We start from the raw sequence: 23,116 nt of genomic DNA on the forward strand, positions 1-23,116 counted from the left end.
GTGTCTGATAGCACTGGTTAAAGCTTGTAGGAGGAGTTTTCATTCTGCTATGACTGTCCTATGAAGCTGCATGACCCCTGACTTTCTTTCCAGACAGTGCTGATTGGCCCTGTGCTGATCACATGCACCCTCCCAAAAAACAACTTTCTAGCAATACACACCAAACTGAGCATGTGCAGAGTTACTCTGTTCTATCAGCAGATGGATTGGGGAGGATCAGAGAAGACAGGATCAAACAACCTTTTTACACAATGTGGAGGATTAACCCCTTAGGTTCCACAGTGAGTATACCAAGCATGCTTTACTGCATATACACACTGATTTGACTATTGTGGGTTTAGTAACACTTTAAGCGTGCAGATAAAGATCCCAGAATGCATTTTGCTGTGTAATGCATAATATGCAAGATATGCAACATGCCAGGATTAGGTGACCCTTTGTATCAGTTATTTTCAGTCACGGTGCCCAGGCACCCTGTGGTGATTTTAGGTTTCTTCAGGAGGGCCTTGGCTAAATGCCTAAAAATTTCCCAAAAATTGTATACAAGCCAGCGGGTGGATCAAGCCTGCCTTGTAGTTAAACAAGCCATTGTTTTTTTTTATTATGCACCATTTCAACCTTCCAGCTACTGGCGTCCTAACAACCAATGATGTCATCAGTGTTGATAAGAAGGGTGTTGATTGCCGGAAAAGCATCCTTGTTTGCCCCTCCCCTCTCCGTCAGCATTGGGTTCACATTAGCTGAGTTATGGACAAAAACTGAGGGAGAGGAGAAACATTGGAACACTAGTCTGTACTAATGTGCAAAACTTTATTTGCTTTGAAATAATAAATCACTTCTAATGTTATGTGTCCAACATGTGTCAATGCTGCATTGTGTAAAACTATTAGAATAGTTTTTTACATTTTAGAATGGGGTACCTTGAGACTGTCCATAATTTTAAAGGTTGCCTCGAGACTGTCCATAGATTTAAAGGGTGCCTTGATTGAAAAAAGGTTGAGAAACACTGATCTATATCACACCAGTAGAAAGATCACATACCCCAATTCATGGACCATTTGAATTCCACCAGCTGCGATTCAGTAGTATTTGTGTTTTGATATTACAAGCTGTAGATTTGTTTACCCATCTCTTCTGACCAGGCACAGCCATCTGTACCGCACTTGTGTTCTCAAGTAGCATTCCAAAGCCACTCAAAGCTGAAGGCCTTATGGAAATCAAAAAATTGCTGCACGTGTGTAAATCTTAGATGAAAAAGCTGCAAATACAATAGTGAGATATTTATCACCAAAATACATAAAGTATATAAACAAAAAGTGTTGCTCTAACAAAAATGCATAAAGTCAGTGTATAATAATCATAAATAATCCAACATGAAAAAAAGTCCCACAAAGAAATTGGTGAAAGATATGTGATTCCAACAGCCAAATGATTGAAGATGGATGTTATCTCCTTCCCTTTACCAAAGAGGCCAATCACCAACACCCTCATAAGATGTCCTCTTGTCAGAGCTCGTGGACCCCCTGAATAGGTGGGTCAAAAGGGCTTTTTGGAATTTGCTCCCTCTAGCAGTACACGGACCAAACAGCACAACCTCAGGGATGATGTCAGAAAGATATCACCAGCTCCCAATACCGCTGTACATATAAATAAAGAGCACTGCCATTAGAGCCTGCTATGTGGACTACTACCGTTCCCGGAGGTGAACATTGTCTGGAACAAGGGACTTTGTTTGGGACTTGAACTAGTGCTCTTTATTTATATGTACAACGGTATTGGGAGCTGGTAATATCTTTCTGGATATATACCCTGAGACATCATCCCTGAGGTTGAGCTTTTCGGTTTAAGTACTGCTAGAGGGAGCGAGTCCCCAAAAGCTCTTTTGACCCACCTGTTCAGGGGGTCCACCAGCTCTGGTAAGAGGACATCTTATGGGGGGTGTTGGTGATTGGCCTCTTTGGTAAAGGGAAGGAGATAACATCCATCTTCAATCTTTTAGCTGTTGGAACCACATATCTTTCACTATTTTCTTTGTGGGACTTTTTCACGTTGGATTATTTATGATTATTATACACTGACTTTATGCATTTTTGTCCACGCAACACTTTTTGTTTATATATGAAGGCCTCATGGACCAGGGTTGCCATCTCTTTTTTTTCTCAGCCTTAAATCAACCACCATCAATAATCTAAGGCTATACAATGCCAGTCAAATAAAGCCATACGTAAGCAATAACCCTTCTCTTAGTTTTAACTGTTTCTAGCTTGGAAGTCTTACTCGTCAGCTTGCTGAATTACATTGTCTTGCATAACTATGCAGCATAACAAGGCAATAGAATAGTTGTTTCTGCTCCTTGCATTTAAATGAAATAGTTTGTGCTCAGCAGAGAGTGTGATTGTATGAATGAACACATCCGGTCTTTCCTCTTCAAATGCAAGAAGACTGAACTGAATTCCAGGGGTATTTTTTTCATGCTGGATGTGAGAGGAGAAGTAGAAACTTGCACTGGAATTGTCAGGAGCTGGGTACTCTTTCCATGCGGTGTCTTTTTCCACCTACTGAATATCCCTGAAGAGAGAAAAAATGTGGGAGGGATATAGTGAGAGTCAGTAAGGTACAAACAGTAACTTAGGTGTCAACAGTTGCTGCAGAAGGCTGTATTCTGGGAGCAGGCTCAGCGTGGATTGCTGGATTGCTACACACTCTTTCAGCATGATTAACATGCAGTCTTGATCCTGCATTACTAGTGGGCATACCGTCTTATTTAAATTTTTCGGTGTACATAAAAAACATCCCCTAGAGGAAAACATCTCCAAAAGGAACATCAAGAAAGAAGCACTTGGTTTTATTAATATCCAGCCTGAATATATTTTGCTCTGAAGATCTGTCACTATGACCTCAGGATTTCAGTACAGTCTACTTTTTCTCCTTTGTTTTACAGCCTTTCCGGAGTCGCAGGCAGCGCAGGTAAGCTATTTTTTAACTTATGCCCAGATTTTTCCAGGTTCATGAAGTAGGTAGAGTTATAAATCTGCATCCAAAAATATGACAATTTTGTATGTTGTCAACAATAAATCCTGACTTATATTGTAAGATGACACTGTAACTGTAAAATGTTCCGAAATTACTTTTTATATGTTTATAAAAAATGTTTTTATCGCTTCTTTCTTTGACTATGGTGAGAAATCTTCATGTTCCATAATTAAATTTTTATAGGTTTATAAAGATGTTCTATTTGATCTTTGCCTTTTAGTGTGATAACTTCATCAATCATATTTAACCACTTGACCTCCGGAACATTTACCCCCCTTCATGAGCAGGCCTTTTTGTGTTGCATCACTGCATATTTTAACTGACAATTACGTGGTCTTGTGGCAGTGTACCCGAAAAAAATGTATGGCCCTTTTTTCCTACAAATATGGCTTTCTTTTGGTGGTATTTGATCACCTGTGTTTTTTTTATTGTTTGAACTATAAACAAAAAAAGACCAACAATTTTGAAAAAAAAAAAAAAAGCATTATTTTTTACTTTCTGCTTTAAAACCTTTCCAATAAAAAAAATTAAATCTAATTTCCTCAAGAAATTTAGGCCAATATGTATTCTTCTACATATTTTTAGTAAAAAAAAATTGAAATAAGCATATTTTGATTGGTTTGCACAAAAGTTATAATGTCTAGAAACTATGGGATATTTTTATTTATTTTTTAATTATTATGTTTTTACTAGTAATGGTGGCAATCAGTGACTTATAGTGGGACTGCAATATTGGGGACCAGTGACACTAATACAGTGATCAGTGGGAAAAAAAATGGAGCATCACTGTACTAATGACACTGGCTGGGAAGGGATTAACATTAGGGGTGATCAAAGGGTTAACTGTGTGCCTGATCAGTGTTTATATGTTTCACTAGGGAAAGACATGGATCCTAGTCCCTGCTTTACAGAGGCACAGGATCCATGTCTTCCCTCTTGTCAGAATGGCGATCTGCCCAGCCACCAACAGCACACATGCATTCCCCCTACCAGGAAGAGCCAGATTATATATACACTATATTACCAAAAGTATTGAGACACCTGCCTTTACACGCACATGAAATTTAATGGCATTCCAGTCTTAGTCCGTAGCTGCAAAGGGTGGGCCAACTCAATATTGAACCCTATGGGCTAAGACCGGGATACCATTAAAATTCATGTGTGCGTAAAGCCGGCGTCCGAATACCTTTGATAATAGTGTATATACAAGCTCCGGTGCAGAGGTGCAGCCCTGTAGCAGTAAAACTGCTATAGGGTGGATCTTAAGCAGTTAAATAAGGCAAAAAGCAACCTGGGTGATGCAGAATCATCAGCGACCAATCAGAAGTTTTGATGTTTTTGTGATGTTTCAAACATGGATATAAGAAGCTAAAAGGTAACTTTGATCGGGAGAACAGATGTCCAATAAATTGATTTTATAGACAGTTTACAGCCAACAACTGACCATCAATTGGAGAGACTAGCACTCTTTATAGACCAAATTCCCCTGTCCTTCGTGTAGGCTCAGTTGTCTCTTATCTTGGTTTAATGTGTACATCTCTTTACAAAATTCACTTTTTTACTTCCAAAAGTGCACTAAACCCATTAGTCAGCCTCTATTGGATTTGTATTTTGCAAAGCCAATTTATCTCTAGGAAAAATAGAGGTCAAAAATAAGTTTGGGAGGTGAGGCATATTATTTTCTGCATATTAGATATTTATGGTCCTTGTAACCAAGGCCCTGGCATTTTCCTACATACTGTGTGCTAAAAGGTGTCCCTCTCCCAGAAAGTTGGGAGTTTAGGTAGTAAGTGCTACAGTATTAGATTTACAATGTATTAATGCTGTATCCATTGAAAACAACAATACATATGATATTTTTGTATAATGTGGTTTTATTGAGTGAGGGAAAAAGAACAACATATTTTGAGGGGTTAAATAGTAAATACAGTATAGCATAAAAGGCTACACATGATACAATCAATCAATGTTATGAAAGACCATGCACTAATTTAAGACAAAATTGTGAGTGTGGCAAACATAAGGCATGAATCTAATACATCCTACCTACATAGAAGTATGATAAATAAGTGGTATAAATTTAACTTACACTTTTTGTATTAATATTCAGAATTCACAAACAAAAGAATATTTTGTGAGTTCATCATAAAACTAGACATAAAATACGCAATATACAACTCAAAATGTCAGAGCAAAACATATACTACAAAAACAATAGAGGTACGATAGACCTTTTCCTACTAGCATGTTACATCATAATTAGTGCATTTTTGTGAGCAAGGTTGGTTTCGTAGGTATAGCCAAGGACCAGGAGGACATGTTTTTTTGACATGCTGTTAAAGTGGTGTAGGTAAAATAATACAGCATACCTAATGTAGGACCGCTCATAAAGCAGTACAGCCGACCCTCCTGTACCAGGCCTGGGCCCCCTATCAGTTCAAAGGGGAGGTCCAGGCATCTGCTAAGCAGGAGGGCCAGCTGTACTGCCTGATAGCTGACAGCAATCCTCTTGTGGCTCCCCCTGCACCTCCTAATCTCCCTCCCTACCGTTTCAGGCAGGGGGATCCGTTCTACTATCTGCACTTTTACCCCCTTTTGTCACTCTGATCAGCCCCTTACTGTTCGGGACCCTCTGTGTGCCCTTTTCCTCGTAGCACTGCCGGCTTCCCTTCTATCCCTCCCTCCGGTCAGCAGTTGTTGAGGGCACATATTTTAGGATGGAGTGAAAGAGGGATGGAAAATATGTCACGTTTAGTAGCCCCCACCTTTCCTGAAATAATACAGTGAGCAATCGGTACCCATTCTTCCTGTGTCCATTCATCCCAGAAGCATCGTAAATATAGTTTAGTATGCTTCAGTTTGTGAACTGACAGGATGCCTCTGAGCGCTTCCTATTCATTCATCTGTGCAGCTTAGGCTTTAGAGAAGGGAATGGAAGAATCTAGGTCCCCATTCCCTTTCTCTGCCTCAAAGGTGAGACATCAGGGGTCTGTTAAGACCCCTGATATTTCACCAAAGCCCCCCACCCGGTCTCCTACAACACTCATCAGTTTGTCCTGCTGATCCCCGTGTTGTTGGCTTGTTGCAGGCACAGTAGTGATGTAGAGCCCAGCGGACCGAAGCACAGAACATAGCTGAGGACCAGCAATCTGACACTTACAGAAATCTCAAGTTCTTCATTATCGAGGTAGCCATATTTTAGGTTTTAGATTTTGGGCCAGAGTTGCTTTAAAGCCCAATCTAATGCTCTGGTTCCATTTGTAACTCCCCATCAACCATGGAGCACTCCCACACCAAGAAAAATATAAATACATTTCCAGGTGTCTACATTTTTCCAAGTGTCCAGAGTTGCCCAGATTTGATGACATAACAAGTCCTTAAAGAGGGAAATACTTGTGCAGCTAAAAAAAATATATATATGTATATACTAACTGACATAATTAAAATACCACACCACTATCACAAATAACCCACACCATTCAGTTATAAATTATAGAATGCAAAACTGTAAAATTTATTGTGTCTATAAACAAATAATACATTTTACAGTTTTGAATTCTTGCAGCATTGACTTCCTTTTCTGGTCTGCATTCAATCACATGACATCTCAGAGTCACAAAGTAAGTTGGTGTTGGAAGACTTCTCTCTGCCAGAAGGTGTGATCATAGATCTGGACAGAGAGCAAATATCCATATAAAGTCTAGCAGCTGTCATGGACTGTGAATCCTTTGCAGCTTGAGGTCTGAATAGGGTAGTATCTCCACTTAGGCCCACCAGTCCAACATATATTATTTCTACTTGCCTAGGGAGGCAAATCCCTTCATTTCCTCCCAGCCCCATCCTGCTCTGTATGCAGGGGCGGACTGACAACTCATTGGGCCCCCGGGCAATAGGAGATTATGGGGCCCCCCAGGCAATCAGACATTATGGGGCCACACAGTATACACAAGCACATACACACGGTATACAATCACACAGTATGCACAGACATGTTTCTATTGGCTGAGAAGGTACTGGAGGGGTGGGGCAGCTATAATCTCAGGGTTTTTAGACGAAAAGGATGTCGGTAAGGGACATTTCAGAGACAGATGTAAAACAAAACACAGATTTTTACATACTGTCCCTGGTTTTACTGAGGCTGGCAACCCTGATGGGGCATGGGGCCCTTGGGCAGTGCCCGAGTGGCCAAATGGTCAGTCCACCCCTGTCTGTATGTAAGAATCGGAACTGTATCTTCCATACAGTATGTAAGTGCTTTCTAGAGAAAAACTCATTAAAATGAATCTGTCAGATATTTCAACATATACAAAGAGTCTCTGTCACCGAAGGTGAATTTGCTGTAGATATAAGTGCAGATATCCAGAGGTTCTTGCACATACCTGCTGTAATCTACAAAACATTTCTGACATGTTGAATACCAAGCCATTGGGACGGGAAAAGATTCTGCATTTCTTAATACCGATAGTGCTACAGACTGCCCCCTTTCCTACCTCCAACATATTCCTATAGACCAGTGAGGTTGCCAACATAGTACTGAACAAAAAGCAATGTGCCGGCAGGGCCGGGGCAAGGGGTGGACAGGAGGGGCATTGTGGTATCATGTGAAGTGGGGGGGGCACACCACAAGGAGATGGGGGGCATTTGTGTTTAAAGGGGAATTTGGGGGGAGGCAGGGGTAAGTATTGTTCTAGGAGGGGGGGTGCTAAGAGTATTGCTTTAGAGGGATTTTTGTTGGGAGATGGGATGAGGGGGAAGAAGATTTATGCTAGGAGGGGGGAATAGGGTGAATTTGTTGCCTCAAGGGGAATTTAGAGTGGGGGGAGAAGATGGGTACTAGGAAGGAACATTGTAGGGGTAAAAGATTTGTGCTAGGAGGGGTGAATTTTTTTGGGGAGGGGACATTTAAGCTGGGGGTATTTGGGGGATGGGGGGGCAAAGATTTGTGCTGCGAGGAGGGATTTCATCTGGATTTTTACTAGGAGGCGGGGGATTTATGCTTAGGAAGTAAGCATGCAGATTAGTGCTAAGTTTGTTTGTAGGGGGATTTTCCCTGACACACATACACCTTCTGTGTGTGTATGGGGAGGGGGGGTCACAGTTTGGCATGTTTGCCCTAGGCTCTAGATGACCTTGCCCTGGCACTGCCATTAGAGATCTACTCAGAAGTATCTCTAGGTGCCTGCACTTCATACTTACCGTACATCAATTTGATCCCCCTCAAAGTACAAAGTACACCTGTCCCCAGATAAGCACAAAGGTTGTCAATGCTGGAATCCGACTAAAAATGTTGTCTGCTCTGTACATCTAACATAAATACTTGAGAGGCAAGGACCCGAGACAAGGATGCAGAAAATTTAAGTCAGAAGAAAATCTGAATTCTTTACGTGATTCGAGTCAGTGATTTTCAGCAAGTTCTGAAATCAAATAATCAGCATAACAGTCTGACAGTTATTATTTTGACAGATAGAGGCACAGACTGGAAGTGCACATAGTTCAAAGCAGGAACCACCTGTGTTTACCTTTGTGGGCCACAGAAGCCTCATCTGTACACCTCTCTGCTCTTGGTTTCAATTTTGGTACTATGGGCTCAACGTCCAAAACCTCTGGGTTAAAATGAAACTTCACTCTCTCAATCAACTTTGACAATTATTTTTTCATTATTCTGCTAGCATTAGTACAGTGGGGCAAAAATGTATTTAGTCAGCCACCAATTGTGCAAGTTCTCCCACTTAAAAAGATGAGAGAGGCCTGTAATTGTCGTCATAGGTATATCTCACCTATGAGAGATAAAATGTGGAAACAAATCCAGACAATCACATTGTCTGATTTTTGAAAGAATTTATTTGTAAATTATGGTGGAAAATAAGTACCGTATTTATCGGCGTATAACACGCACTTTTTTCCCCTTAAAAGCAGGGGAAAATCACGGGTGCGCGTTATACGCCGATCCCCCGCAGTTCTGAGCCTCTGGGTGGCTTTTGGCCACCTTCGGCCATTATTGGCGGCTTTCGGTCATTCTCAGCAGCTTTCGGCTGCCTTCGCTCTTCTCGGTGGCTTTCGGCCGCCTTCGGCCATTATCAGCGGCTTTCGCCCATCTTCGGCCATTCTCGGCAGCTTTCGGCCACCTTCGGCTCTTCTCAGCGGCTTCCGGCCGCCTTCGGCTGTTCTCGGCGACCGAAAGCTGCCGAGAAGAGCCGAAGGCCGCCGAGATACACATCTGGCTCTGTATCTTGGCGGCTGCATTTTTTTAAAATAAAAAAGAGGCAAATAAAATGGACAAGGCTGCAATGGTGGACAAGGCTGCATAAGGCTGCAATGGTGGAGAAGGCTGCATAAGGCAGCAATGGTGGACAAGGCTGCATAAGGCTGCATGACAAGGCTGCAGATGGACACTGATAACGCTGCATTGATGGGCATTTAAATGTAAGTTTTTGTTTTTTTCCCCTTAAACTTCCCTCCTAAAAGTTTTTTTCCTTAAAATTTCCTCCTAAACTTGGGGTGCGTGTTATACTCCGGCGCGTGTTAAACGTCGATAAATAAGGTATTTGGTCAATATCAAAAGTTCATCTCAATACTTTGTTATATATCCTTTGTTGGCAATGACAGAGGTCAAACATTTTCTGTAAGTCTTCACAAGGTTGTCACACACCGTTGCTGGTATGTTGGCCCATTCCTCCATGCAGATCTCCTCTAGAGCAGTGATGTTTTGGGGCTGTCACTGGGCAACACGGACTTTCAACTCCCTCTAAAGGTTTTCTATGGGGTTGAGATCTGGAGACTAGCTAGGCAACTCCAGGACCTTGAAATGCTTCTTACAAAGTCACTCCTTTGTTGCCCGGATGGTGTGTTTGGGATATTGTCATGCTGAAAGACCCATTCACATTTCACTTTGCAGAGAAACAGCCCCAAAGCATGTTGCCACCCGCATGCTTCGCAGTAGGTATGGTGTTCTTTGGTTGTAACTCAGCATTCTCTCTCCTCCAAATACGACAAGTTGTGTTTCTACCAAACAGTTCTACTTTGGTTTCATCGGACCATATGACATTCTCCCCATCCTCTTCTGGATCATCCAAATGCTCTCTAGCAAACCTAAGATGGGCCCGGACATGTACTGGCTTAAGCAGGGGGACACGTCTGGCACTACAGGATCTGAGTCCCTGGTGGCGTAGTGTGTTACTGATAGTAGCCTTTGTTATGTTGGTCCCAGCTCTCTGCAGGTCATTCACTAGGTCCCCCCGTGTGGTCCTGGGATTTTTGCTCACCGTTCTTGTGATCATTTTGACCCCACGGGGTGAGATCTTGCGTGGAGCCCCAGATCGAGGGAGATTATCAGTGGTCTTGTATGTCTTACATTTTCTAATTATTGCTCCCACAGTTAATTTCTTCATACCAAACTGCTTGCCTATAGCAGATTCAGTCTTCCCAGCCTGGTGCAGGTCTACAATTTTGTTTCTGGTGTCCTTCGACAGCTCTTTGGTCTTCACCATAGTGGAGTTTGTAGTGTGACTGTTTGAGGTTGTGGACAGGTGTCTTTTATACTGATAACAAGTTCAAACAGGTGCCATTAATACAGGTAATGTGTGAAGGACATAGGAGCCTCCTAAAGAAGAATATCCTGGTCTGTGAGAGCCAAAAATCTTGCTTGTTTGTAGGTGACCGAATACTTATTTTCCACCATAATTTGCAAATAAATTCTTTCAAAAATCAGACAATGTGATATGTCTGGATTTGTTTCCACATTTTGTATCTCATAGTTGAGGTATACCTATGATGACAACTACAGGCCTCTCTCATCTTTTTAAGTGGGAGAACTTGCACAATTGGTGGCTGACTAAATACTTTTTTGCCCCACTGTAAATAGATAAGAAAGTATATCATATTTACCTGTTTAACTTATTTTTTTTACATTTCTTCAGTAACTGCCTTTCATGTCTAGGCAAATTATGTCATACATCCCAGGAGTCTTCAGGAAGGGAGGAAGGGCTTTCTCAGCTCACAGCATTTAATGCCTGAGCTCATGGCTGGTGGATTCCAGGAAGTAAATGTTACATGCATCATCTGCCCTTACTCAAGATGGCCGCAGCCAGAAATGCTAGGGGGGGGGGGGTTTCACAGTGATTTCTCAACAGAATAAAACATGGAGTCATGGATGGCTGGGGGAGTTTGCTGTGACTATTAAAAATGAATTAAATAGCGTTTTTGGTGCTCAAATGCAGTATAATCCTGTTTAAGTTACATCACCTGAAGCTAAGCCTCATCTCTATAATCCCCCGTGTTGTATAAGAGTGATTCAGTGGTCAGTGCTTTATCAGGGATGTGCGGTGAGGTCAGTGGCTGGTGAGGCACTGGCTAGTATCAGAGCCAGATACACACAGGTTACATACGCCACGTTCGTTAGAGTGACAGCAATAATTCTAGCACTAGACAGACCTCCTCTGTAACTCTAAACATGTAACCTGTTAAATTTTTTAAGCGTCGCCTATGGAGATTTTTAAGTCCTGAAGTTTGGCGCCATTCCATAAGTGTGTTAAAATGTGACATGTTAGGTATCTATTTACTCGGCATAACAACATCTTTCACATTATCCCAAAAAATTGTTCTAACTTTAGTGTTTCTTTATTCTTTCCAAAAAATACGCGTTTGAAAAATTGCTGCGCAAATATTGTGTGACATAAAAAGTTGCAACGATCACGATTTTATCCTCTATGGTGTCTGCTAAAAAATATATATAATGTTTGGGGGTTCTAAGTAATTTTCTAGCAAAAAAATGTGGATTTTTACATGTAGAAGAGAAGTGTCAGAATTGACCTATGTGGCAAGGGGTTAATTACCATAAAGTAAGTAATATACAAATAATTATTTTATATTGTTTTTAAGGTAATTTACTATATTTTCAAAGACTACTCAAGCAGGTGTCTTAATGGACAAATTACCTAAGTTTGAAGTTATAACTTCCAACCAGTAATTTCACAATAGATAAATAATAAATTATTATATTATGGCATATAGAATAATAATATATGATTTAGCTTGATTAAAACAGTACCTTTTCAGCAGTAGAAGATTCTCATTCTCCCTCTTAACTATGTGAGAAAAACATGGGATTGTGGGAAGATCTTATACCCATAAATCCATGTTTTTTCCTTGTAGTTAAAAGTGCTGGGCTGGAAGGAAGCATGTGTCTTTTAGACACATGCCCCCTTCTATGACACTGCAGTGAGAGGGGTGCCTCCACTGCAGCATTTTTATTGGATAGCTTGGGCCAATGGTACTTTACCATTGGTCCAAGACTCTAAGCTGTCTATTGAGCTCAGTACCTCTGACAAGAAGTGAAAGGCACCGTGAGCCCATCCTCTCATTCTGCTGCAAACAGAGTGTGCCAGCTTGTATTTAAACTGGACACTTTTCAACCTATGTTCTGTTAAATATAATAGTAAGTAGGGTGTGTAAATGTTCTGTCATTTCCTGATATAGTCGACCCCCCCCCCCCGGAAATAGCAGATCAGAGTTTGCATGCCTTCGTTATTCGTGGATTTTTTCCCAGCCTACCATACCTGCATCAGGGCGACCTGTCAGGCGACTTGTCAGCCTGACAAGTCACGCTCCATGCAGTACAATGGAACCATTCTAATAGGAGTGACTCAAGTTGCTCCGACTTAGAAAAATGGTCCTGTACTACTTGAGGGCGACTTCGGAGCGGCTTGGATTGACTTCTATGCAGAAGTCATTTTGCAAGCCCCGCTGAAGTCACGTTTCAGACCCAACTCGCAGCTCCAGAGTTGGATGGGAGTTGGATCACTTTGAAGCCGCCCCTGTGTGAACCATTTATAGGCATTTTGTTTTTCTACCACATCCAAAATTTGCGGATTTTCATAATTTACAGGTTCTCAAAGAACGTAAGCCCCACAAATTTTGGTGCTCAAATGTATACATTCAACTTGGAAATCAAGTTTCAAATTAGAAGCAAGGGTAAGTTTTTTTTTTTTTTTTTTACAAATAACATGATATCATAAGCAATTTATTTACAGCTGTTAAGCAGCACTCTAATGCTACCAGAGACGGGCAAGTTATCATTATCAAAGTAGTATGATGAGGTAGCTTGCTTTGGCATCTCTTTCAGAAGACAAAGAGCAAGAAGGACAAAACAGCCTTGTGCATTACCACAGATACCTTTTATTAAAGAATACACAAATAGTTAAACACAAACCAACTGAATCAGTTATTAATACAGAGCACGAACATCAATGATAGGCGGACCTGGGCAACACTCCACAGCAGAAGCAAGAGTTAACATGTTTCGAGGGGTATACCCTCTTCCTCAGAGTCTGAGTTGCCAGGTCTGCCCATCATCACTGTTGGTGCCCTGTATTGAGACTGGTTTCCTAGTGATTCTGAGTTTATGATTTTGTTGGTTTGTGAGTATAACCATTGGTGTGTTCTTTAATAAATGGTATTAGTGGTAATGCACGAGGCTGGTGCACCCTTTTTGCTCTTTGTTGTTTAGTTCTTAGGAACCCCCAGATCTGAAGAAGGGCAATAATGCCTGGAGTCAACCTGGTTGCCTGATGAAAGAGGAAACTGTGATATGACTGCTGTGTTATGTATATCTGACACTGGCCTTCTACACTTTAGCGCTGAAGTGATGTTTTTCTTGTTATCTCTTCCAGAAGGCCTAACTAAGCTATCGTAAGTGTGGTCCTTTTGCTTGGGCTTGATCAGTTTAATACTTGAAGACTCTGTAGTACAAACAGAACTAGCCTGTGAGAGCCAGAATCTATAGGAACTACAAGTCCTAGCTTTCAGTTGATGGGGAGTGTCTGGATTCATGATTGTCTGAAGGCTAGTTGTCTATCCCTGCTGTAATTAACAAAATAAACATGGCAGTCTTGTAAAGGACTTTAAACATTTGAGGAATGTAATATTTAGACTGAAAGCTCACAGAAAATGTGACTTTGTTTACTGTACAATTTTTTGTAATTCCTCAACCATCCTCACAGTGTTGGACTGTAACACAGAAAGCCAGTTAATAACACTGTGGTTTATTTTTGCACCAGTCATTTCAGGTACACTAATAAATTAAGATGCCTTTGGGGCTTGGAAAGACGTGCCAAAGTGTTGTTAACAGAAAGATGTACTCACCTGATGTTCCCATGATGAAATGTTGATATATGCATCTGTACATCTCCATTTTTGGAGATACATATAATAGACATTGTAAAAAAGAAACAGAACCTTATTAAGAACATAATTATACTATGAAATGTTCAGATTGCTCTAGGACTAAAGTCCAACTGAACATGCAATTGAAATCAGAAAAATAAATTACAATTGCAAACAAAAAAACAAAAGATGTGCAAAATCTTAGTTAATTTTCCTTAGAAAACAGACACAGTCCAAGTAGAGAAGCCTGTCCCCTGTCAGCTCCATGCTATAGAGAAGGATCTATGCTCTCTGTGTGGAAGAAGTGATCTTTCTGCAGAGATCCAACATCTCCCCTGCTGAGTAAGGCCGCATACACACGGACGGACTGTTCGCCCAACTTTGTCCGTCAAACAGTTTCGGCAAACAGTCCGCTCAAAATTAGCATGGACGGACATGGCCACACACGACGAACGAACAGTTTGCTGAAACCGTGCGCGATGACGTGAACGGCGCGTACGACGGGACGAAAAATACGACGTCCTATACACTGCATTATAACTTTCGGCGTGAAAATCCTTTCTGAGCATGCGCGCAACTTTGTTTGACGAACAAGCCTACACACGAGCGGACTGTTCGCTGAAACAAGGTTTCAGCGGACAGTTTTACGGAATTTCCGAAAAACCTTGTTCGTCAAACTGTCCGCTGAAACTGTCCGCTGAAAGCCCACACACGAGCGGACTGTCCGCCCAAACACTGTTCAGCGGACAAAGTTGGGCGAACAGTCCGCCCGTGTGTACGCGGCCTAAGACCTAGTGCTATCCAATAAGCAAAGTACACATGTCTGAATAAGAAGGGGGTGTGTTAAACCTCTGCAGAGACTCAGCAGAGACACCACTGCTTCTAGAGCAAGCAATGGTCTTTCTACAGCATGCTGCCAGAGGGTAGTATCCAGATTATTCTACTCAGGCTGTATCTACTTTCTCAAGAAAATTAACATTGCATGCTTGTCATTTTGATGAACCTGGATAATATTTAACTAGTTTAAAGAAAAGTTCAGATGGGCTTTAAAGTGTTACTAAACGCACAACAGTAAAATTGACATGTATATGCAGTAAAGCATGCTTGTTATACTCACTGTGGAACCTAAGGGATTAATCCTCCATATTGTGTAAAAAGGCTGTTTGATCCTGTCTTCTCTTAACCTCCCCTTCTTTTACTGTCCCAAACCATCTGCTGATAGCACAGAGCCCTAGGAGTCAGCATGCACATGCTCAGTTTGGTGTGTATTGCTAGTGAGTGGTCTTTTTTCTTGGGAGGGCGAATGTGATCAGCACAGGGTCAATCAGCTCTGTCCAGACAGAGGGTCATGGGTCATGCAACCTCATAGGGCAGTCGGAGGAGAATGAAAACTCCTCCTACAAGCTTTAACCAGTGCTCGGCCAGACACTGATAGAAGTCACAAGACTGCTAATATACTGCTGATGGGAAAGGGTATTTAGCAGTTTATATTTACGAAAATAATTCAATATCCATGTTCTGTGTACTGTGGGAGACCAGATATAGTGAATGCAGGGTCCTGGGTTTAGTAACACTTTAAGACTGTATGGATTGGTTCTACATATACAATAATTCATTTGTATGCCTGTATCTTTTTTGCTCCAGAATTGGAATACTTTATATATGGAAGCACTCTTACTAATATAAAAAACCTGTGGATTGTTCAGTGATAGGACCCCCTCATCACTGACTACATAGTCATGCTATGAGGTTCCTCATCACTGTCCTAATGGGTAATTTTGCCCTCAATGGGCTCCCTTCAGGAGCATGGGTAATACATTAAAGAGGAAATAAACCCAATGGGTTTTACTTCTTCTTTTGCTCCCCGCAAGGCCTGCAAATGAAAAGCATAATGGCTACCATTATATGACACTTACCTGCAAACAAAGCCTGCGCTGTCCCCTGAGCAGGCCGAGTCCATTTTCGCCCCTCTTCCTTCCAGGGCCACGGACTTGGGCTCTGTGACTGGCCAGAGTCGCGTGACGTCACTCCCGGCACGGCACTGAGGGAAGAAATAGCACGTTGGTCTGTTTCTTCACAGCGCATGTGCCAGTGATGACATTGGCACACTACACGTGAAAAATATCTCCTAAATGGCGGACGTTTAGGAGATATTTCCACTAGCTATAGGTAAGCCTTATTCTAGGCTTACCAATAGGTAAAAGTCAACAAAAAGGGTTTACAACCACTTTAATTCTGTGCTCACCGTAATTCTGAACTGTATCTCCCTATGCTTTCATTCTTCAGAGAATACAGCCCCTTCCAACTATATTGTTGCAAATGTCTATTTGAAACCTTATTGACTTAACTATTCCAAGCAAAGTTTTAAGGAATTTTTCAAGATCTAAAGGTATATATCCCACATTCCTCTCTGCAAATACTTTTATTAAAATTTTATTCATTCCAGGCATAACTGACTAGTTACAAAGATTCCATTACCAATATATAAAAACGTAACTCATTTTCTCTGTACTGCATTGAATGGAAAATTTTAGGAGAAGCAAAAAGAATGAGTGGTGTCATGGGAGGGGTGAGGAGATGGGTGAATAAACTGCGTTCTCAAATTTAAATCCTTTGGCAGCTTTTCCACATTTTACTGTTAGGCATAAATCATGGCAGCCCTCTAAACTAAGGTGGAACTCTATATCTCAAAATTCCCTGCAAATACTGAGGGGTAAAACATGATGTGCTTTATTAATGTAACTCTAAGCAAGCCATTTTTTAATGCTTTTCGTCATTATGCCAATTTTATTTGTGTTCCTTTATGACTAGAGATAGCTAAAGTTAAATGATAATGGTTCTGAGTCAATTTTATTTTAAAACTTTTTTTTATAGCTTTTAAGTTTTTAAACTGTTTTACGTCTGCTTTATATTGTTCATATAAAAACCTTGTTTTTGTTTAAACACACACTTAACGGTGGGTGCACACATGACCAGCATTCCCAAAATATGATGGGTTTTCTAAAGTGAGAGCACAGCAGAAACTGTTTGTCTTCAGATTCTCTCTGATGGAGCCAGCAGGAGTGAGGGAGATCAGAGTCTGATTCATTCTATTCTGTGTGCACATTTTTAGATTTAGCTATTGAGTTCAGGAAACACAAGCTTTTTTTTTCCAGCGAAAGCTAGACAGGTAAATTATTAATTTGTATTTATTTGTTTAATACAGAAATTCTATTTCTATTATAAAGCTTAGGACAGCTATGGTGGGGGGGAATCATCAGTAGCAAAATAGTAGTAAACAGAGGAGGATAAGAGGCGGTTCACACAGCGGGCGATGCGAGGCGACACGACTCGCCTCGCCTCGCTCTCGCAAGTCGCCCCCGTTCTGTACAATGGAACCGTTCTGAGAGGAGCGACTCGAGTCGCTCCGACTCAGAAAAAAGGTTCCTGTACTACTTTTGGGCGACCTCGGGGCGACTTGCATTGACTTCTATACAGAAGTCATCTGCAAGTTGCCGCTGAGGTCGCGGCAGGTCGCGGCGAGGCAAGTCGGAGTCGCCTCGCCTCGCCTGCAGTGTGAACCGGCCCTTAGGGTTAACTAAGGATTATTATGGGATTAAACTCAGTTTATTTATTTAATTTGCACACTTGCTTTAACTGGCATCATATGTAGATCAAAGGTCACCAATTTCAGCTGTTATGAATGATCCAGAGAGGTTACAATGAAGCAATAAAAACACTGCCACATCGTAACTTCTTATGACATTGCAAATGCTGTTCTTATTGTACACATGAGCAGAAAGAGCTGCTCTTGTGCAAATGAAACAACCCCTGGCCTTTCAAACAAATATCCCAAAAATGTAATATTTTAGATTGCCAGCCCTTATATGTGGGGACTGCATTTGTTTTCATTTTTTTTCCTATACTGTGACCTAGTGATCCTGCCACTTTCTGTTCTAGGGTGACAACTCTCGATCACTGTAGTATGAGGGAGTCAAATGTGTTAGGACTACAGAAACAACTCCCCACATCCTCTCCACAACAATATGGAGATGTTCTGTACTTGACAAAAAAGAATTTGGCTTGTGCTAAATGCTTTCAATGGTATATTTAACAGACCATTGTAGCCTGCCCCTATAGCACGTGGGTGACAGATTAGCATTCTCAGTGCTGGGACAAGGTCATCCAGTGCCCAGGGCAAAGATGACAACCTGGGACTCTTCCCCCTTGGGTAAAGGAGAGAATGGGCTAATAACTAATGTTTTTGAAATGCGTTAAAATAGTACCAATAGTCGTGGTACGCCACAGTAAATTGAAGAGTTTAAAATATGGGCCTAACAACAGCACAGGGGAAAAATATCCCAGCATGGGCGATGTCACTGGAAGGAAAAATGTCCCTGCATAGCTACTGTCACTGGAAGGAAAATGTCCCTGCATCGCTACTGTCACTGGAAGGAAAAATGTCCCTGCATAGCTACTGTCACTGGAATGAAAAATGTCCCTGCATCGCTACTGTCACTGGAAGGAAAAATGTCCCTGCATAGCTACTGTCACTTGAAGGAAAAATGTCCCTGCATCTCTACTGTTACTGGAAGGAAAAATGTCCCTGTGTCGGTGATGTCACTCAAAAGTAAAAAGTCCCCGTGTCTGTGGTGTCGCTCGCTGGAAGTAAAAAATGTCCCTGCGCCAGTGTCATCGCTAGAAGGAAAAAATGTCCCTGTGTTCATGGTGTCAATGAAAGGAAAAATGTCCCTGTTAATGGTGTCACTGAAAGAATAAAATGTCCTTGTGGTGGTGGTTTCACTGGAAGGATAGTTGTCCCTGTGCCAGTGCTGTCACCGGAAAGGAACAAATGTCCCTGCGTTGGTAGTGTCAGTGTGAGGAGAACTGATTTGGCATCTATGTCTGTGGTATGCAGGCAGGGAGGAGAGCTTGGCTATGTGGAACGAAAAGGATCTGGGGACATTTTGAGGGAGGAAGAAGGGGCCCATGGGCTTGAAAGGTAGGGAGGCGGCTATATGGCTCTTGGGGGAGGGGGGGTTATGAGGACGAAAGGGAAGGTCTGGAGCTGAGTTGTCCCCCCCCCCATCTGTGTACTCACAGTTCAGACCTCTAGTAATGATGGCAGCTTCTTCCTCTTACAAGCACAAAATACCTAAGCACAGCCGCACAATTGAGAAATACTTGCTGAGATTTGGTGTTCAGGTGGGAGGGGATCCCCACTCCCCTATATGAACATCCAAAGCAGAAATTCAACCGGAAACTTGATAACTCCTTAGTTCTATCCATTATTTGGCTACATCATACACATAGGATCAATGCTGACATGTTTCGGCCATTACAGCCTTAATCATGTGCTATGAGTAAAGCTGTAATGGCTGAAACATGTCAGCATTGGCTGAATTTCTGCTTTGGAGCTTCTTCCTCTTGTATCTGGTTATGTGATATGTCGCATGACAAATGACGAGGAGAGATAGGAAGAAAGGCAGTCTGACTTCACTCTCAGCTGTACCCCGAGATCGAGGGGTGTTCTCAACAGGCACCGGCTCTCTTCGGCCCACAGCTGGTTGCTATTAGAGGGAGAAGAGAGCAGAGTTCTCTCTCCAACAGATATGGGAGTGCTTGCTTCTTCTCACTAGGGATGAGCCGAACACCCCCCGGTTCGGTTCGCACCAGAACTTGCGAACGACCCCCGCGTTCGGTACGAACGTTAGAACCCCATTGAAGTCTATGGGACTCGAACGTTCGAATTGGAAAGTGCTCATTTTAACGGCTAATATGCAAGATAGTGTCCTAAAAAGGGGTTGGCGACCTGCCTCCTGCCTCAGGGGACATGGGTCACTGCAAAAAAAAGTTTTAAAAACTACCGTTTTGGCGGGAGCACTGATTTTAATGACGATTAAAGTGAAAAAAAAAAAGTGAAATATTCCTTTAAATATGGTGCCTGCGGGGTGTCTGTAGTATGCCTGTGAAGTGCCACATGTTTCCCGTGTTTAGAACAGTCCCTGCACAAAATGACATTAAACGGAAATAACACCATTTAAAACTGCTTGCGGTTTTAATGTTATATCTGGTTCCTGCAATATGGTTGAAAATCATTGAGAAACATGGCATGGGTAGCCCTCCCTGCCCATTACCAGCCTATTTGGGTCTTGTACGCATATTAAGGGGAACCCCGTACCCATATTAAAAAAAGGAAATGCGTGTGGCCCCCAGGCCCTATATACTCAGAACAGCAGTATACAGGCGGTGCAAACAAGACAGGGACTGTGTAGGTTTGTTGTGTTAAGTTGAATCTGTTTGTCATTTTCAACCGGTACATTTTTAAAGTGTAGCTCCAGTCAAAAAAACTATCTTTAAGCTTTTTTGGAAAACATAGGGAAGGGTTATCACCCCTGTATAATTTGTTTTGTCGTCCATCTTTTTTCATCTCACTTGCTGCTGTCTCCTTGCGTTTGCAAGTAGGAGATGTTTGTAAGTTGGATGTTTGAAAGTAGGGGCCTGCCCTATATTATAGCGGTATGTACTGGGTACAGAGCACGCAGACAGCACGCACTATCTCCTAACACTACTGACTGCAAGCTCTATTATTAACCACTTGTTAGCCCAATGTTTGCATAAAGTGAAAGATGAAGTTATGCTGAGTAAATAGATATCAAACATGTCACTCTTCAAAATTGCACATGCCCGTGGAATGGCGCCAAACGTCGCTACTTAAAAAATCCCCATAGGCGACGCTTTAAATATTTTTTTACTGGTTACATGTTTTGAGTTGCAGAGGAGGTCTAGGACTAGAATTATTGCTCTCGCTCTAACATTCTCGGCGATACCTCACATGTGTGGCACATGCGAGCACATGGGGACATGGGCGCTTTAATTTTTATTTTATTTTTTTATTGTTCATTTTACTTTATTTATTTTAGTTTGACATTTTTTTCCCCAAAAATATATTTTTGATCACTTTTATTCCTATTACAAGAAATGTAAACATCCCTTGTAATAGGAATATGGGGTGACAGGTCCTCTTTACAGTGAAATCTGGGGGGTCAATATGACCCCACATCTCACCTCTAGGCTGGGAAGCCTGAAATAAAAAATAAAAAAAAGATTCTGGCTTTGATCGTACTGGCGAGTTGGTAGAAGCACCGGAGGGCGGTGAGGGGTGGGGGGCGTCTATGGCTGGGTATTTCAGGGTATCACCGAGTATGGCTGGGTATCTCTGAGTATGGCTGGGTATGGCAATTTATGGCAGGGTATTACAGAGTATTGGCGGGGTATTGGCGGGGTACTACAGAGTAATAGCAGGGTACTGCACTGCAGAGTAATGACAGGGTACTGCACTGCAGAGTAATGGCGGGGTACTGCACTGCAGAGTAATGGCGGGGTACTGCAGAGTAATGGTGGGGTACTGCACTGCAGAGTAATGGCAGGGTACTGCACTGCAGAGTAATGGCGGGGTACTGCACTGCAGAGTAATGGCGGGGTACTACAGAGTAATGGCAGGGTACTGCACTGCAGAGTAATGGCAGGGTACTGCACTGCAGAGTAATGGCGGGGTACTGCACTGCAGAGTAATGGCGGGGTACTGCAGAGTAATGGCGGGGTACTGCCGAGTAATGGCAGGGTACTGCAGAGTATGCACTGGTATTGCAGAGTATTGGCAGGGAATTGAGGGGTTAAATTCGGTGAGCAGCGATGTGGGCACTGCAGATGCAGCCCACATCGCTGCTGACACCGATCTCTTTCCCCTCCGCTGTACCGATCGGTACAGAAAGGGGAGGGAGGAACAGGCGTCATAACATGACGCCGGTTTGTTTCCAAGTGATCACTCCGTCATTTGACGGAGCAATCACGTGGTAAACGGCCGCTATGAGCGGCCGTTTACCGTGATGCGCCGGGTCCTATGGACCCGGCGGTCACGGATGCTCTCGAGTGCGCACACCTCGGGGCACGCGAGAGCAGAATTCTGGGAGGCCTCTCTGAGTTAAACAACCGCCCTGAAGCCGTTAATCGGCAATGGGCAGTTGTTAAGTGGTTAAAGCTAGATCACTAGCTATATAGGTGAGGTGAATATAGTGGTGTATACTGCAGTCAGGGCACAGACAACAACCACTACACAGCAGCAAGATAGGAAATCAGCCAAAAACGATTGGTGTGTACTGTGTTGAAGGTACACAGAACACCCACTGCTTCAGATGCAAAGTAACACACTACAGGAGGCCGCCTTAAAGGCGGCCTTATATAGTGTGGGGCGTGCACTACACAGCCTGAGCTATGATTGGCCACAGGCAGGATGCCTGTGGCCAATCATGGCTCTCCTCGCTGCCGGCGCTGCGATTGGCCAAGCATGCGGGGTCACAGTGCATGCTTGGCCAATCATCGGGCAGCAATGCACTGCGCCAACGCAGTGCATTGTGGTCCGCGCGCGCGTCACTCGAATTTTGACGCGAACGGCCAAAACGTTCGGAATTCGCCGAACGGCCGAACGGCCAATGTTTGAGTCGAACGTACGTTCGACTCGAACACGAAGCTCATCCCTACTTCTCACACTGAGGTTCAGGAGAATGGAGAAGCTGAAGCTCCCAGCAAGTCCCCACCCCCTCCACACTGTGCTCGTGGCATGTGCCCCTTCTGCCAGCCCCTTGTATTGGCCCTGGCCAGGCTTGCTTTACTAGAATGGGCTAAAGAAATCTACTTTTCTGAGAGCAGTGATTAAAAAAACTATCTATTTGATGTTTTCCCTATAGTTTATTTTTAAATTTTTAGTAGCTTGAAAGTAGAAACACAAAAAACAAATAAAACCAAAGCAGTAAAATACAAAGGCCTCAGTAAAAGCTGATGTTGCAATTGTCAGTGTTGTCAAAATGTTAGTCATGTGCATTTAGCAAGGCTGGCTTGCCATAACGATGGAAAATGTCACAAGTGGTACTTAGAACAGTTTGGT

At 42.5% G+C, this 23,116-nt stretch overlaps 1 protein-coding gene across 1 annotated transcript in view; it reads left to right on the plus strand.

Moving 5' to 3' along the window:
• The first annotated feature begins 2,428 nt into the window (after positions 1 to 2,428).
• The window catches only part of FBLN7 (fibulin 7), a 143,464-nt gene continuing 122,776 nt past the window's right edge, over positions 2,429 to 23,116 (plus strand). Inside the window, exon 1 of the mRNA XM_077486118.1 lies at positions 2,429 to 2,967. Coding sequence (XP_077342244.1) covers positions 2,893 to 2,967 — 75 coding nt within the window. The 5' untranslated portion in view covers positions 2,429 to 2,892. The remainder of the gene's footprint in view (positions 2,968 to 23,116) is intronic.

This window comes from Lithobates pipiens, unplaced genomic scaffold, assembly GCF_037356315.1.
Source record: "Lithobates pipiens isolate NorthernLeopardFrog02 unplaced genomic scaffold, aLitPip1_a1.2 Scaffold_18, whole genome shotgun sequence".
Lineage (NCBI taxonomy): Eukaryota > Metazoa > Chordata > Amphibia > Anura > Ranidae > Lithobates > Lithobates pipiens.